At 49.2% G+C, this 17,026-nt stretch overlaps 1 protein-coding gene across 10 annotated transcripts in view; it reads left to right on the top strand.

Annotated features, from left to right (window-relative positions):
- Positions 1 to 17,026, top strand: part of ACACB (acetyl-CoA carboxylase beta) — a 130,502-nt gene that overhangs the window by 43,978 nt on the left and 69,498 nt on the right. For 8 of the 10 annotated variants that reach the window (XM_086348418.1, XM_086348417.1, XM_086348412.1 and 5 more), the window contains 2 exons: positions 14,179 to 14,311; positions 14,503 to 14,641. In XM_086348418.1, the coding sequence (XP_086204544.1) occupies positions 14,179 to 14,311; positions 14,503 to 14,641 (272 nt within the window). Of the gene's footprint in view, positions 1 to 1,954; positions 2,254 to 14,178; positions 14,312 to 14,502; positions 14,642 to 17,026 lie in introns of those variants that run through there. The other 2 variants (XM_086348420.1, XM_086348419.1) reach the window with 1 other exon arrangement.

Raw genomic sequence — 17,026 nt, 5'->3', positions numbered from 1 at the left:
TGTGGTACAATTATGGGTCATTTATATCTTCTACATTTTCTTTCTGCTGAAAATATTGTTATAAGACGTTTTAATGATGTTTACTCACAAAACAGTATAAAAGTGATGGGGAGGAGAAAGCGAACCAGTTATTTCACTACATATATAAGAAGCTGAAGCCCAGAGAGATTCCGGGGTCTCCCCGAGGCCTCCCAGCATAGGCTGGGAAGACCCCCAAAGCCACTCAAACCCAGACCCTCAGCAGATGCAGATCAGAAAGTGGTCTTCGAACTCCCAGTGTTGATGCTTCCGCTTAACCTGGGCCCCAGGAAAGGCACCTCCAGCCTCCTTCTAACTTGCTCTTTCCATTAATGGGAAGAGTTGTGCTGTGCTGTGCTTAGTCGCTTCAGTCATGTCCAACTCTGTGCGACCCCATGGACTGTAGCCCACCAGGCTCCTCTGTCCATGGGGATTCTTCAGGCAAGAATACTGGAGTTGCTATGCTCTCCTCCAGGGGATCTTCCCAACCCAGAGATCAAACCCAGGTCTCCCGCATTGCAGGCAGACTCTTTAGCATCTGAGCCACTAGGGAAGCCCAATGGGAAGAGTTAGGAGATAGTATTACCGACCAGGGTTATTGGCCTTTCTCAATCAATAGAAACTGACTAGAGGCCAGACAAGAAGTTCAGGCAAGGCTTTATTGGGGCTGAAGTGCCGGCAGCCGCTGCCGGCTGCAGGAGGGAGAGAAAACAAGTAACAGGTTCCTTTGTTTGCTCCCCCAGGAGGGGGGCGAACTCATTCCTTATGTGGGGGGAGGGTAGAGGTGTGTCCAGGGGTCAGGTTGGAGAGGTGGCTTAGGTGGTCTGCCCAGCCCTCTGTGGGGTTGTGTGCAGGGGGCATGCATAATACCCTGCTTTTAATCCTGACACCCACTTTTTGCTCCCAGCTCTTCAGAAATGGCAGCTGGGTGTTATTGTCTTTTTGTATCTGAGGAGCCTGGCAGGCTACAGTCCATGGGGTTGTAAAGAATAGGACAAGACTGAGCATGCACACAGTTTATTTTTAATTTTTTGGTTTGCTATCAACATAAGTTACATTTATTGTTATTGCAGTGTTTGCTAGGCAGTGTTTTGGGTCCTTTCAACTACTTGGAGAAGCATTCATTCGTTCATTCTAATTGGAATCAGTTTGTCCGGGTCCAAGTCCCCAGCACCTGTATAAATTCTATCTCTGCATCCTCTTTCCTTATCTGTATAATGATAGGAAATAAAACCAGTAGGGTTGTTGCCATGATTAAATGAGACAAAGGCACCAAAGAGCACCCTGTACATGTCTTAGAAGGAAACTTACTTAGGGTCACAGGGCAGCTGCGTCCTTCCTGTCTTGGAGGCCCTCATTTTAGCTGGGGACCCAGGTGGTTCCAAGTGTGTGCCAGACGATCACGGGGGAGGGGGTGGGAGGATGGGGGTGGGGAGGAGAGGTGGGTGGGTAGGGAGGAGGCATGGAGCAGACATGTGTCTGGTAGCATAGATGAAAGAATAAGCAAAAGCCGGCACTTGGAAGCCCAAAGTTGACTTTGACTCCGGGGGCTTTTACCAGGCACCGAGGTGACATTGGACTCACATTTTAAAGAACCCCTATTTTCCACCACTTCTCTACTATGTGCGTATTCCAGGACGTGAATTGCTTGAGAGTTTTTCCCAGCTGCCCGAGTGTAGGGGATTGCTATCCTGGAATTGTTCTACTCCAGTCGGAAGAACTGGGGAGCCTCGAGATTCTTTTAAACTCTCGGGCCACAAGCTCCGGGCGCCCAAGGTCAGCGGTGGCTGCGCGGCTGGCTGCTGGCTGGGCAGGGGGAGGTGGAGGGGGACCTGACGCTTTGGGGAGAGGGCGGGGTCCGCGTTGAGTCCCGGGACTGGAGGCGGGAGGCGGGGCCCGGTATGGGGGCGGGGCCTGCCCGGAAGGCGGGGCCCGCCTGGGGGCGGGGCCTGGCAGGCGCGTCTACCCTTGACACTCGCGTGCCAGACGCTTTTCAGGATGGAGAAGTCAGGCGCAGAGTTGAGCTCCTGCAGGCTGGTGCGCCACTCGGTCCGAGGGTCTCTAGGACAGCGCCTCTGCCTCCCTGTCACGACCTGGCCGGGCCCCAGGACCCGGGTCTGCTTCACGAGTTTCGGGGATGCATGCTCTGCGTCCCAAGAGCAGCCTGGTGAGCGGCAGGACGGTCAACATGAGCCCTGCCAAGTGCAAGGTCTGTTCCCCTGACCGCAAAGTAAAGTAAGTAAGTCTTCCAATATAATGACCGTTATCTTTTATAAGCTTGTCCCAAGTCCCTCCCACCCCACCCCCCAACTCCCTGCCCCGAGTGAAGACCAGCTGCACCACCCCGTCTTCCCCGCCCGCACCCAAAGAAACGCCGGTTCAGTTTGGCAGCTGGGGAGATGGAGCCCTCCTCGAAGACGCTAGCTCGGCTTGGCATTTGAAGTGGAGGCAGTGTTGGCAGTGATGCTGATTGGAAGAGGCAGCGCAGGAGCGCACAGGTGCCTCTAGCTGACAGGTGGGCGGAGGCCGAGCTTTCCGCCTCGTCCTCCCCTTAGCCTTGATAAAGATGATGGTTGCACACGGTAGGTATTTTAGAAGCCTCGTGATCGTGAAGCCCAGGGGGGAACTCGCGTGCCCCTGGGCAGGCATCCCATCTAAGGTTGTTTGCTAAGCAGATGAGCGCTGCCATTTCTGTGCCTGAGCCCTTGGTGCCAGCTTGTTTTATCTCATTTCTTTTTTTGTCTCATTTTAATTGCTTTTTTTTAAATTACCAAAGTGATGATAATTATGTTCGTTGTTCAAAATTCAGAAAATTATAGATAAGCGAAAAAGGAAGAACAAACTCAACCGTACTTCTGCCCCACACTTGATCTTTATTAACAGTTGCTATATAGTCTTGCAGCCTTTGTGTGTGTGTGCAGATGTATTTTAATTTATGAACTCGAATCACACTGAACATCACACTGAACATACTATACCATAACTCACATTTTCATTTTATGTCTCATTCTTTGATAAGTATTCTACAGCCAGGCTCAGCAGGCTGTGGCCCACAGTTTGTTTTTGTGTACCCTGTGAGCAGAGGATAGTTTTTACCTTTCTTTCCTTCTCTATTTATCTATCTACACTGGGTCTTAGTTGAAGCACATGAGATGTTTTAGCTGTAGCATATAGGATCTAGTTCCATGACCAGAGATCGAACCTGGGCCCCTGCAATGGGAGCGTGGAGTCTTAGCCACTGGACCACCAGGGAAGTCCCAAGAATAGTTTATAACTTTTGAATGGCTGAAACAAATCAAAAGAAGAATACTATTTGGTGAGTTGTGAAAATTACATGAAGTTCAGATTTCAGTGTCTACAAATAAGGTTTTATTGGAACATATATAGCTGTTTTTGTGCTTCAAGGGCAGAGTTTAGTAGTGGAATAGAGACTGTCTAGACTCTAAAACCTAAAGTATTTACTATCCAGTCCTGGACAGAAAACATTTGCCGACCCTTGTTCTGCAACATGCAGAAGGGATCCATTGTGTTCCTTTAAATGGATACACTTTAAAATGTATAATCTCCTACAAAGAATGGATATTTGGGCTCCTTCTCCCTTTTTCATATTATAACCAACAGAGCAAAAGACAGCTTCATAGCTAAGTCTCTATCACTTGTTCTCTTCCCAGGATATATCCATCTGGCCCATAAACATTCCTTGAATATCTCCCGAGTGTAAGGTCTGCATCTGGAAACGGGAAGGGACCCAGAAATGTTTGGGAAACCTGAGCTCTGCCTTCTGGGAACTCTTGATCTAGTGGGGGAAGCAGGTGTTTTCTTAGTAATTCAAAATCACGGCCCCCTGGGGCAACAGTAATTAAGTGCTTCCTCTATGGGGTGCTTTCAGGATGCCAGACTGAACACTCTGTATGTGTGAGCTCATGCCAGGTCTGCATCACCACCATGGGACACTCAGTGGGTGCTGTCACCCCCATTTTACAGATGAGGAAACTGAGGCTGTCGGGGCTGGTGAGAGAATAACCAGGATTCACACTCAGGCTGTTGCGCAAAGGGCTGTCCATGGGCAGCCATGTTCGAATGCTTGATGTGCGTGAACAGACTCTAAATGTCAGCCCTTCCTCATGTTGGACTAGTCAGAAGACTAAAGGACTCGGCTGGCAGCTAGTGACTATGGCTGGTGAGCACACCAGGAAAGTAAGGACTCCTAGAGCCAGAAGGACCTCAGTGGTTGATGATTTCTCAGCTGTGGGCTTCAGAGAGAGCAAGAGCCGTGTCCCAGACGTGCGGCCACTCCTCCAGGAGGGAGGCTGACCCTCCAGTTTTTTGGTCCTTCCGCAGAGCAGACTGTCAGAGCCTTCAGAGAGACTTGAAGGGCTCAGAGTGTGTCTGAGCAGAGGGCCCGCAGAAGGGCAGGGCTCCCAGATTTGGGTCACGGTCATTCTTGTACACTAAGTTTTTTGGGGAGTATGGGAGTTACATTTCTTCCACATTTGGAGCCCTAATCTAACCTGTCCAGCCAAAACACTCAAATCCTAGAGTAACAGGTAGTCTGGAGAGGATATATTTTTTTTTCCCTATTACCACAAAAACTTTAGCCTGTAACTCTTTTCGTTTTTCTCGCTGCATTGGGTTTTCATTGCAGCATGCAGGCTCTTAGTTGCAGCATGCAGGATCTAGTTCCCCGACCAGGGGTTGAACCTGGGCCCCCTGCATCGGGAGGGTGGAGTCTTAACCTCTGTACCACCAGGGAAGTCCTTAACCTATAACTTTTGTTGTTTATTGTTGTTTAATCGCTAAGTCATATCTGACTCCTTGCAACCCCATGGATTGCAGTGTGCCAGGCTTCCCTGTCCTTCACTATCTCCTGGACTTCGCTCAGACTCATGTCCATTGAGTCGATAATGCCATCCAACCACACCTTAACCCAAAAGAATAGCTTTCACAAATACTTTAATCCAAAGGAGTGAACTTGCAAAAAATTGGAGTTGTCCTGGCAAGTTCAGAAGACCATGCGATCACAGTGTATATAATAATGAAAGTGAAAAGTGAAAGTCAGGTCGCTCAGTTGTGTCTGACTCTTTGCGACCCCATGGGGTGTAGCTTACCAGGCTCCTCTCTCCATGGGATTTTCCAGGCAAGGGTACTGGAGTGGTTTGCCATTTCCTTCTCCAGGGGATCTTCCCAACCCAGAGATTGAACCTGGGTCTCCTGCATTGCAGGCAGACACTTTACCATCTATGAGCCACTATGAAGGTGCTTTCTTGGGTCACTGCATGGATCCTCTCTTAGCTTAGAGTCGCTAAAAAGATGAAGATAGACAGCCCCACTCTGCCACTGAGCTGTGTAACCTTTAGCAAGTGTCATCCACCGTCTGAACCTTGGTTTCCTCATCTGTCCCTGAGGCTGATCCTAACTGGACTTTCCAGACTTCTTATGCAAGAACTTGGGGTCTTGAGTGCTGTCCTGAGTCAGCACAGACATTTGCATAGCTGATAACAGTGATGACAGGATTCGGTTGCAAAAGATTCCTGGGGAGTTGTGAGGTGTTTGTAATCCTGTCCTGAAGGCCTAGATGATCTACTGAGGAGCCAGAACTAGCAGGAAGGCAAGGTCCCAAATGCCAGCCAGCATCCTTTGGTGTGCAAACAGGACTAGAGTTCAGAGAACAGATGAATGAATGTGGGTCAGAGTGGTTGGAGAAGAGCTGCTCAAGAGGAGTCTTGAGTGGAATAGAATGAGATAAAGTTGAGGGTCAGGAGGCAGAAGAATCTGGTCTTCAGTGAGTCCCACGATACCCCATGGTGACATCACTGCTAAGGGAATCCGGCTCAGCACCACGGCCAGCTGCCCATGTTGACCTGTTGATTGTTGGTGGGTCTCACTCCTGCGTCGTGCACATTAGGATTTCCTGGGGGGGCTTTTGAAAACTGTAGATGCCTGAGTCCCCCGTCAATCCCTCCACCCCTAGAGATGCTGATTGATTAGTAGACCGGGCATCAGTTTTTTGGGGATGGGCTGTGCTGGGTCTTTGTTGTGGCATGTGCACAGGCTTCTCTTTAGTTTTGATACATGAGCTCTTACTGCCGAGCTCGGGCTTCTCATCGTAGAGGGCCAGGTTCTCTAGTTGTGGCATATGGGCTCTAGAGTGAGCGGGACCTCTGGTTGCCCCATGACATATGGGGTGTTAGTTCTTCAGCCAGGGATCACACCATCCCCTGCATCTGAAGGCAAATTCTTAACCTCTGGACTACCAGGGAAGTCCCCCATTAGGATTTTGAATGTTTGCGTTTCTTATCAGGAGCCAAAGCACAAAGTGTGGAAACAACTTTCCCCTGACTCCCCAGGTCATAAGTAGTAGATTCTGATTCAAAGCCTGGAAGGACCGCTCTAATCTGCTGGGATGTCTCAGCAGTGGCACTGTTGACATTTGGGGCCCTGCAGGTGGTGACTGCAGTCACGAACTTAAAAGAAATCTGGTTGGAAGGAAAGCTGAGACAAACCTAGACAGCGTATTAAAAAGCAAAGCCATCACTTTGCTGACAACAGTCCATCTAGTCAAAGCTGTGGTTTTTCCAGTAGTCACGTACAGATGTGAGTTAGACTATAAAGAAGTCTGAACCCCGAATAATTGATGCTTTCAAACTGTGGTGCTGGAGAAGCCTCTTGAGAATCCCTTGGACAGCAAGGAGATCAAACCAGTCAATCCTAAAGGAAGTCAACCCTGAATGTTCATTGGAAGAACTGATGCCGAAGCTGAAGCTCCAGTACTTTGGCCACCTGATGCAAAGAGCTGACTCATTGGAAAAGACCTTGATGCTGTAAAAGATTGAGGGCAAGAGGAGAAGGGGACGGTAGAGGATGAGATGGTTGGATGGCATCGCTGACTCAATGGACATGAGTTTGAATGAACTCTGGGAGATGGTGAAGGACAGGGAAGCCTGGCATGCTGCAGTTCATGGGATCACAAAGGGTTGGACACAACTTAGTGACCGAATGAGAGTCTTCATGGGGGGCTTTGCAAGATGTTGAGAAGCATCCTTGGCTTTATCCACTAGATGCCAGGAGCACATTCCACATTGTGACACCCAAAAATGTCTGCAGGCATCGCTGTGTGTCCCCAGGGGAGCAAGGTCGCACCCAGTTGAGAACCCTGGCCTTCAAAATTGTGTCTCAGATGGGAGTGCTTATTTTTCTAAGTCCAGACCATATAGTTACTTCCACTGATCTCAGATGGCTTTCTGCCTTGAAATTAGCTTCCGGGGGTCAGGGAGAGTCGGACTGGAAGCCCAGCTCTGCCACCTGCCAGCTGTGTGACTTGAGGTCCGTGGGCCTCTCTGAGCCTCGGTTTCTTCATTGTGCGGAGATGATGGCCTCCCCTGTGTAAGGCTGGGGATTCAGGGAGGCACCCTCTGGGCCCAGTCTATGGCGACACTTGAGGATGTTTATTCCTTCCTTCCCCATGCAGCCCTGCCTGTTCTCATGCCTGGGCAGCTGACGGTGTTTGGTGTTTTGCTGACAGCTCTCTTGCATAGTTGACTGCACCTGAAGCCATTTCCAAAGTCACCGTGGAGTATTTCAGCCCCCACACTTGTCTTGGAACAAATGCCGGCCAAAGGTCAGCCCCCCAGAGCTAATGTTGATTGGCCTCCAGCTTCGTCAGAAACAGATTAAAAATAGCCACCGGCTCTGAGGCTGGCCCCGAAGCAAAGCTGCAGCAGCAGCCCTGTGTTCACCCACCTACTTCGCTGTGATGGGTTTGGGGCCCGCCTGATGGAGGGGCTGTGTCCCCAGTTTTGAAATCAAAATGGCAGCCATGAATGGTTTTCCCCAGGCCACAAAAAGGTGTTTTTCTAGCGGTTGAGATTTTCTTTGTTGCACTTTAGGTCAAATCGCTGAGTTTTAAGATTGTGTGTATAAAAATGGGATGTCTCAGATTTTCTGAAGCCAGAGGATCAAGCTAGCCAGTTGGGGAGACCAGTGGGGAGAGGGGGTGGTTGGGGAGGAGGCCCTGGGCAGAGGAGCAGCCTGATGCTATTCTTGGTTAGATGGGGAGATCAGTAGCCCCTGATCTCTTGGCATCACTGCACTGAAATAATAAAGTTTTCCGTGCACCCAGTGCTGGCTTTTACTTTCTATCAGTTCAGTTCATTCCAGTCACTCAGTCATGTCCGAGTCTTTGCGACCCCATGGACTGCAGCACGCCAGGCTTCCCTGTCCATCGCCAACACCCAGAGCTTGCTCAAACCCACGTCCATCGAGTCGGTGATGCCATCCAACCATCTCATCCTCTGTCGTCCCCTTCTCCTCCTGCCTTCAACTTTCCCTCCATCAGGGTCTTTCCCAATGAGTCAGTTCTTTGCATCAGGTGGCCAAAGTATCAGAGCTTCGGCATCCATCCTTCCATCGACTATCCAGGGCTGATCTCCTTTAGGATGGACTGGTTGGATCTCCTTGCAGTCCAAGGGACTCTCAAGAGTCTTCTCCAACACCACAGTTCAAAAGCATCAATTCTTCAGCGCTCAGCTTTCTTTTGGGTCCAACTCTCACATCCACATATGACCACTGGAAAACATACTAGCTTGTTTAATCCTCACAATCCAGTGAGGCACGTGTTGTTATCCTCACTTTACAGTGGAGGCTACTGAGTGCCAGTGGAAACCAAAACGACCATGGCTTTCAGCATCCCTGTTACAATGTTAATAGCTTTCTCTTCTTACTGAAAATAATAGTGTGATGGAAAATTTAACGAATGTAGGCAAAAAGAAGAAAACAGGAAAAACCCGTTGTTCAACCACTGTGAGAAAACTGCCCGTTTTGGTGTCTGTTTTCCTACATGAGGGGTCTGCAAATGACGGCACTGAGGCCAAATCTGCCTGTTTTCTAAAGCAGGGGTCCCCAGCCTCTGGGATCTACTGCCCGATGATCTGAGGTGGAGCTGATGTAACAATAATAGAAATAAGATGCCTAATACATGTCATGTGCTCGAGGAATCCTGAAACCATCTCCCCCGCTGCCCTGTCTGTGGCAAAATGATCTTCCACAAAACTGGCCCCTGGTGCCAAAAGGTTGGGGACCACTGTTTTAAAGAAATAAAAACAGGCTGTTGTTCAGTGAAACAAAACACGCTGAACTGCTTGCTGGTTCACGGGATGTAATTCTGATGAAAGCCCTGTCCACATTTGCAAGATGATATTGACCTCCAGAGTCCTTTTCCAAGTCCCATTTCATTTTAGCACTTCAGTCCCAGGAGGTTTTAGAAGAGAAGCTGGTTGCAGTTTATGGGAGGCAGGAAGGCTGCCAGCTCAAGGGCCGGAAATCCCTTGTCCATTTGTTTGTTCTTTCAGGCAGCGTGCAGAAGCCCAGTTGAACTAAGAAAGTCTTCACTGAAAAATACAAGTCCTCTTCTGGTGTCGCCTCATGCCCTCACGATGGGTTTCTGTCATTCATTTCTGGTTTTGTTCCCTGGCCTGGAAGTCCGTTTTTTCATTTCTGATAGGCAGAGCCTGGAGAGGGTGAGGGGGGACAGACTGCAGGTTTCTAGAAGGCTTTCCCCATGGGGAACTATCCTGGATGCAAAGACTGTGTAGCAGGAAATGCCCACACCCAGCACTTTCTGATGTGATGGCAAGAGCCCCAGTCCTGTTTACTTGCTGGGTGATTGCCTGGCTGGGCCTCAGTTTGCCTATCTGTAAAATGGGATCTCTTTCCCCCAGCGTCTTATTGGCCTACAACTTTGCTGTTGCCAGTGGCCTGCTGGCGGTGTTCCTTAGGACCTGTCAGTTCTTCACCAAAACTTTTTGGCCCCTCAGACCCACTCAGCCCTGCCCTCCCAAGATTCCTGGTGACACAGTTATTGGACACATCCCTCGGTGGCAAACCTCTAACTTAATCCCTGGCAGGTAGCTGTCTCCCTGCTTGAATAGCCCATTGGTGGGATGAGAGAGAGTGGACAGAACGCCTGATTCCGCACCTGTTTAAACCTCACCAAATGACAGGAGCTTTTTCTTTTAAGTTTTGTTTGTTTCGTTTGGCTGCACTGTGCCTTTATTGCTGCGTGTGTGCTTTCTGAGTTGCGGTCAGTGGAGGCTGCTCTCTAGATGCGGTGAGCAAGCTTTTCGCAGCGGTGGCTTGTCTCGTTGGGGAGCGCCGACTCTAGGGTGCTGGGGCCTCGGCAGTTGCAGGACGTGGGCTCAGTAGTTTCGACTCCTGGGCTCTAGAGCGCAGGCTTAGTAGTTGTGTCCCAAGCTTAGTTGCTCCGCAGCATGTGGGATCCTTCTGGACCAGGGATCAACCCTGCGTCCCAGCCGCTAGCAGGTGGATTCTTCACCACTGGACCACCAGGGAATTCCAAGCTTTTTCTTAAAGAGCTGGAAACCCATCAGGCCCCAGCAGAACAGAAGCAGGAGTTAGCAGTGACATTTTGGAAACTGGAAAGCAGAAGAACAAGCAGTCTCTGGTTAACGGAACCAAGAGGTCTGAGCCATAAGGAGCAGAGAGAGAAGCTGAGAGCCTGTGTCCCGAAGGCACCGGGATCAGCAGCATCGTGTGCTTCTGCGTCTGGGGACCCCAACGTGAGGAGGACAAGGTGACAGAACCCCAGGTCTCCCATCTGCCCACGTGGCTGGGGGCTGTCCACTCCCACCCCGGTTGCACACAGGTGGTTTGGTCTCTGGAGGGTGGGGAGTAGAGGGTCTTTGGACTGGACACTGATGAGCGTTGGAGCATGTGGGGCCTGCTTCCCACACCAGAGGATGGGTGCTGTGTCACTGCTGAATCCTGAAAGCTGTCCTGTCCTCCAGACCTGTCCCAGCGCCTGGCCAACCTTTAATTCCAGGCAGAAGGCTGAGCACCAAAGAATTGATGCTTTCGAACTGTGGTGCTGGAGAAGATTCTTGAGAGTCCCTTAGACTGCAAGGAGATCCAACCAGTCAATCCTAAAGGAAATCAACCCTCAATATTCATTGCAAAGACTGACGCTGAAGCTCCAGTACTTTGGCCACCTGATGCAAACAGCTGATTCATTAGAAAAGACCCCAATGCTGGGAAAGATCAAGGGCAAGAGGAGAAGGGGACTACAGAGGATGAGATGGTTGTATGGCATTGCTGACTCAATGGACATGAGTTTGAGCAAACTCTGGGAGATAGTGAAGGACAGGGAAGCCTGGTTTGCTGCAGTTCGTGGGGTCACAAAGAGTAGGACACGACTTGGTGACTGAACAACAGAAGCCCCACAGACTTGTCCTTGCTGGAGGAACTGGACCAGTCAGCAAGGATGACTTGAAAAATACTTGGAATTCCCCAACACACAGCCCTCCCTCCCAATCACTCTGCATTGAGCTTAGGGTTCAGTGACTTCACCACATGCCCAGTACTTTTCATCAACTCTCTGGTTCCTGCTCTTGGTCCTGAGAGAGCAACCAAGGCTTATCATACATTCAAGTACAGTTTCGAAGATGGAAGGCAAACCACAAACACCCAACCAAAAGGGACACAGGAAACATGGGAGATACAGAAACCACATCAGGAGAAGAGAACTTGGAAAAGCTATGGTAAATACCCTCATCAGGGGCAGGGAGGGTGCCGCACACATAGGAACAGGGTGCATAGGAAAGGGGACATTTGCAGCCCCAAACCATGCTCTTGGACATTAAAAGCATGCTATTAGAACAGTTAGGAGCTAAGGCTGAGGGAATAGCCCAGAAGGAATAAGAAAAGAGTAATAAGAGAGGGAAAAATATATAAACTTGTGGGCCAATTCAGGAATTTCAACATCCAGATAATAGGAGAAAGTGAAGAAAAAAGAGGCAGTTAAGTCACTAAGGAGATTTTGTTGTTGTTCAGTCACTGAGTTATGTGCAGCTCTTTTCGACCCCATTGACTGCAGCATGCCAGGCCTCCCTGTCCTTCACTATCTCCCAGAGTTTGCTCTAACTCATGTCCATTGAATGGGTGATGCCATCCAACCATCTTATCCTCTGTTGTCCCCTTCTCTTCCTGTCCTCAAATTTTTCCCAGGTTCAGGGTCTTTTCCAATGAGTTGGCTCTTCACATCAGGTGGTCAAAGTATTGGAGCTTCAGCTTCATCATCAGCCCTTCCAATGAATATTCAGGGTTGATATCCTTTAGGATTGACTGGTTTGATCTCCTTGCTGTCCAAGGGACTCACTCTCAAGAGTCTTCTCCAGCACCATAGTTCGAAAGCATCAATTCTTCAGTGCTCAGCATTCTTTATAGTCCAACTCTCACATCTGTACATGACTACTGGAAAAACCAGTAGCTTTGACTACTCGAACCTTTGTCAGGAAAGTGATGGAAAATTTGCAGATAAATCTCCAGATTTCAGTTTCTAGAGTGAAGGAACCTGACAGCTTCCCAGTGTTACTGATGGAAGTAGACACATACCTCAGCATATTCCTAAAATTGTTCCCTAAATTTATAGGATACTGGCGAAAAGAGAAGAAGCTATAAGCTTCTGGATAGGAAAAAACAGGTCACCTACAAAAGGACCAAGGATCAGCATAGCTCTGGTTCTAGCATTCTTGAAAGCCACAACAACAATGGCTGGAGGCTTCCAAAATTCTTAAGGAGAAGGCTTTCCCTCCTAGGATTCCATGCACAGCTAAATGACTGAGTCCGGTGTGAGGGCAGAAGGAAGACACTTTTAGAACACGCAAGGCCACAAAGCATGTGCTCCCCCGAACACATTTTCTTAGAAAGCTACTGAAGGATGTCTTCCATTGAACCAAGAGAGTAGATCAAAGAAGAGCAAGACATGGAGGACAAAAAAGCAAAGGGATCTAAGAGAACCAAAGAAGGCCTCTGGGGTGAGAGCAACAAAAGAAGCCTATACAGCCGGGACCAAGACAGGCATGTTGGGGCATCACTGTCGTGTGTCCTGCCGTTTGTCATCTTTTTAACTGGACGAAACTACTGTAGGATATGCCCTGGGAAGACGAAGGGTCTATCAAAAGAGAGGGAGCCACGTGGTGCCCTGAATTCGGGGGTAAAACCCCAGGAAAGGCACAGGGAAGCCGAAGGATGTCAGTAAAGGGAAGTCCCAGCTGATGGTTGTACAGGGGTTTAGTGGACTCTGTCCAGATGAAAGCAGTGTTGGGGCTTTTAGGAGGGATGTGGCCAGTGAAAAAGCAGTGGAACTGATTGTCTTACATGTCCTGCTGCTGCTGCTGCTGCTGCTAAGTCACTTCAGTCATGTCCGACTCTGTGCGACCCCATAGACGGCAGCCCATGAGGCTCCTCTGTCCATGGGATTTTCCAGGCAAGAGTGCTGGAGTGGGGTGCCATTACATGTCCTAGGAGGCTGAGGAGTGAGATGAAGATGCAAGGAAAACCAAGCTAAAAAAAAAAGTCATTAACTCCAGGGAAAAAAAAGCAAAAAGAAAGGGACATCTGATATGCCACAAACCCTCACCTGTGAATAATGATCCCAGACCCATAAAACACCATAAATTTACCAAATCGCAGGAAACCTGTATTACGAGGTTGGGGAAAGGGGATAGGGTGGCTGCTTAAGAGCAGTAATTCTATGTCTGCCAAGATAACAAGCTCATAGATGGATGATGTCTTAATGGATGATTCACAAGATAACGTACACACATCGTTCAGAAGCACAGAGATGTGTAAATGCCTGAGTCAAACGTGATTTCCTCTGGAGTGGGGTTCTAGAGGGGCAATGGGACAAGGACCTTCTATTTTGTTGTTATGCATTTCTTTATTGTTCTCAGTTTTTTTTTTTTTTAAGCTTGATATACAAGTACAGAAAAGCACACGAAAGGTACAAACTGCTTCACAAATATAAAGTATTAGAATGTGTGCTTCTCTGATCTTACACTTGTACCCTGTTGTAAGTTGGGGTTTTTTTTGGTATTATTTGAGTTCCTAAATTGTGAGAATTTATAAAAAGAGTGAATTGAAGATGAAAAGCTGAAAATACAGCTTAGGACAGATCACCGGGTCTCTTCTGCTTCTTTTGTGATCTAACCTCTTGAAGTCTCCTCGTAAAGTGTTTCAGGGTCCGCAGAGAGGGACTGCAAAGCTGCAGGAGTCTGATGGAGTTTGGCTTCTCTGTGGAAATGAATTTCCTAGGGGCCTGCGTGTCCCCAACCTGCTTGCTCACGGGTCTGTCCTGTTCCCTTGCAGGCCCAGCATGTCGGGGCTCCACCTGGCAAGAAGGGGCCGAGAACAGAAGAAAGTGGACCTGCACAGAGACTTCACCGTGGCTTCCCCTGCTGAGTTCGTCACACGCTTTGGGGGGCATCTGGTCATCGAGAAGGTACAGGTGGGGTCTCGGCACTCGGGGTGGGGTGGAACAGGCCAACCTGCCTCAGGCTGCAGAGAAAGGCCCGCCCGTTGGTGAGCACTTGCAGGAGCAGGAGGTACCCTCGGAGGCTCTCAGAGATGAGAGGAACCCTGGGGTAGCACATAGCCTCCAGCACAGGCCCCCTGCCCTTTTCTTCTGTCCAGGTGCTCATCGCGAACAACGGTATTGCCGCTGTGAAATGCATGCGCTCCATCCGCAGGTGGGCCTATGAGATGTTCCGAAATGAGCGGGCCATCCGGTTTGTAGTCATGGTAACGCCAGAGGACCTCAAGGCCAACGCAGGTACTGCAGCCCTGACTCCCTCCCTCTCTGCCTCGCCCCATCCTCACCTCCTCCACTCAGCCTGGGCCAAGTCCATCCTGTACCCCAGAAAGCATTGCAGGGTACCTCTCCCAATTCCATATTTATTTCCCAATCTTCTCTATTTAATTAAAATGTCTGCTGCTAACAAGAGTGACCCATAAGCCTGATAAAAATGCAAATGGTTAACATGCAAAGTGGAAATCTCACCTTTGAGGAACATCCATGTTACAGTAGCTTGGCATCTTTCCCTCCAGATGCTTTTTTCTTGCACGGGTATGTGCTGTTTTTTCAATCGTTCCTTCATTTTTCTACTTATTTATCGCTCCATGTCTATCAGCATAGATCATTCTGTTAATAACTATTGGGCAGTTTGATTTTTCTATAGTCCATGGGGTCGCTAGGAGTTGGACATGACTGAGCGACTTCACTTTCACTTTTCACTTTCATGGATTGGAGAAGGAAATGGCAACCCACTCCAGTGTTCTTGCCTGGCGAATCCCAGGGACGGGGGAGCCTGGTGGGCTGCCATCTATGGGGTTGTAGAGTTGGAGATGACTGAAGTGACTTAGCAGCAGCAGCAGTTTGATTTTTCCCCTAAACAATTGTGTCCCTTTATAGATTCTGCACACAGCAACCAAACAGATCTTTTAAAACACAACTCAGTTTCCATCAGCATGCCCCGCCCCCCACTCCGTGTCCAGCACCAGCTCCCTCACCCCCGAACCTCCCCATAGTGAAGGTCCTGGGCTCTGCTCTGCACTGATGGAGTCTCCGTTTTATTTACTACAGTGAGGACAGGTTTGCTCGTTAGCCCCATTTTACAGATGAGATAATTGAGGCACAAAGGTGTGACTCAGTTGCCCAGGGACCTGGGGATTGGAACTGTGGGCTGAGTCCACAGCCTGATGCTGTGGGGTCACTCCTCACACTCAGGCTAAAATTTGAGAACCTCACCAAGGCCAGTTAAGGCCTCACATGACTTGGCCCCTGCTGGCCTCCCAAACTCCCATCTCCTGCCTCTCAGCCTCCATCCCTGGGTCCCTGTCCCACTGGCCTCATCAGTGTTGGCCTCGCTCTTTTCTGTTGCAGAGGCTTGGAAAGTTCTGGACCGTTTGCTGACAGTGCTTTCCGGAAGCTCTTTGCACAGCAGGCCTCCACTCCCCCACGCACAATTTGAATGTTATAGCTCTCCTGGCCATCCCTGTCAGAGCCCTGGCACTGCCCACAGCCTGTGGTTACCCTGCTTGTTTTCTTGTTTATCTTCTCCAACATGAAAATAAAATTCAGCAAGGAGTGGGTCATGGCCTGACGCCTTGATTTGTAATCTCTGGAACTTCTCCCGTCACCAACACACTGCGTTGGGTCAGCATCAGAGGCCAGCAGGCCAGAAGGAAGCACTGCTCTCGAGTTCTTTTTCCAAGTCTGCACATAACATTCGACAGTTCCTTCTCAGGGTCTTAGAGAATGTCATAGTACAGATGTACTAACTCCTGACTTTTGATTGAATCTACTTTGCACAGTTCAAAACACTGCCCTGTGAGGAGGGACTTCCCCAGTGGTCCAGTGGTTAAGACTGTGCTTCCAGTGTGGGGGCCTGGGTTCAGTCCCTGGCCAGGGAAGTTCCACAGGCAAAAAATAAAAACACACTGCCCCGCAAACACCCTTTTACATGTCTTTGGCCTCGTTGATGAATGTTTTTTTAGAACATGTTCTTAGAAGTAGGATTTCTGTGTTTGAAGAGCATGAGTATATTAAAATCAAAGCATTGTATTGTATTCAGCAATGAAAAGGAAGGAAATCATCATGTTATAACACAGGTGGGGCTTCCCTGGTAGCTGAAATGGTAAAATACCCACCTGCAATGAGGGAGACCTGGGTTTGCTCCCTGGATAGGGAAGATCCCCTTGGAGGAGGGCGCGGCAACCCACTCCAAGTATTCTTGCCTGGAGAATCCCACGGACAGAGGAGCCTAGTGGGCTGCAGTCCATGGCCATCGGGTTGCAAAGAGTTGGACACAACTGAGTGACTAGGCACATAATACAGGTGAACCTTGAGGGCATTACGCTCAGTGAAATAAGCCAGTCACAGAAAGACAAATACTGGATGTTTCCACTTACATGAGGTCCTGAGCAGTCAGATTCATAGAGACAGAAGGCAGAAGGGTGGGTGCCAGGGGCGCTGGGCAGCGGGATGGGGAGGGGTCACTTCATGGGTATCGAGTTTGAGTTGCATGAGATGAGAAAGTTCCGGAGATCCGTTTCACAACAGTGTGAATATACTTGACAGTATTTGAGCTATGTACTTAAAAAGTGATTACGATGGTAAATTTTGTTATGTGGCTTTTTTTTTAAACCATGGTTAAAA

This window comes from Bos grunniens, chromosome 17 (assembly GCF_055505025.1).
Source record: "Bos grunniens cultivar Pamir isolate PY7600 chromosome 17, Bosgru_T2T1.0, whole genome shotgun sequence".
In the NCBI taxonomy this organism is placed as follows: Eukaryota; Metazoa; Chordata; class Mammalia; order Artiodactyla; family Bovidae; genus Bos; species Bos grunniens.
Note: the sequence above shows the minus strand (reverse complement) of the source record. Positions and strands in the feature narration are given on the sequence as shown.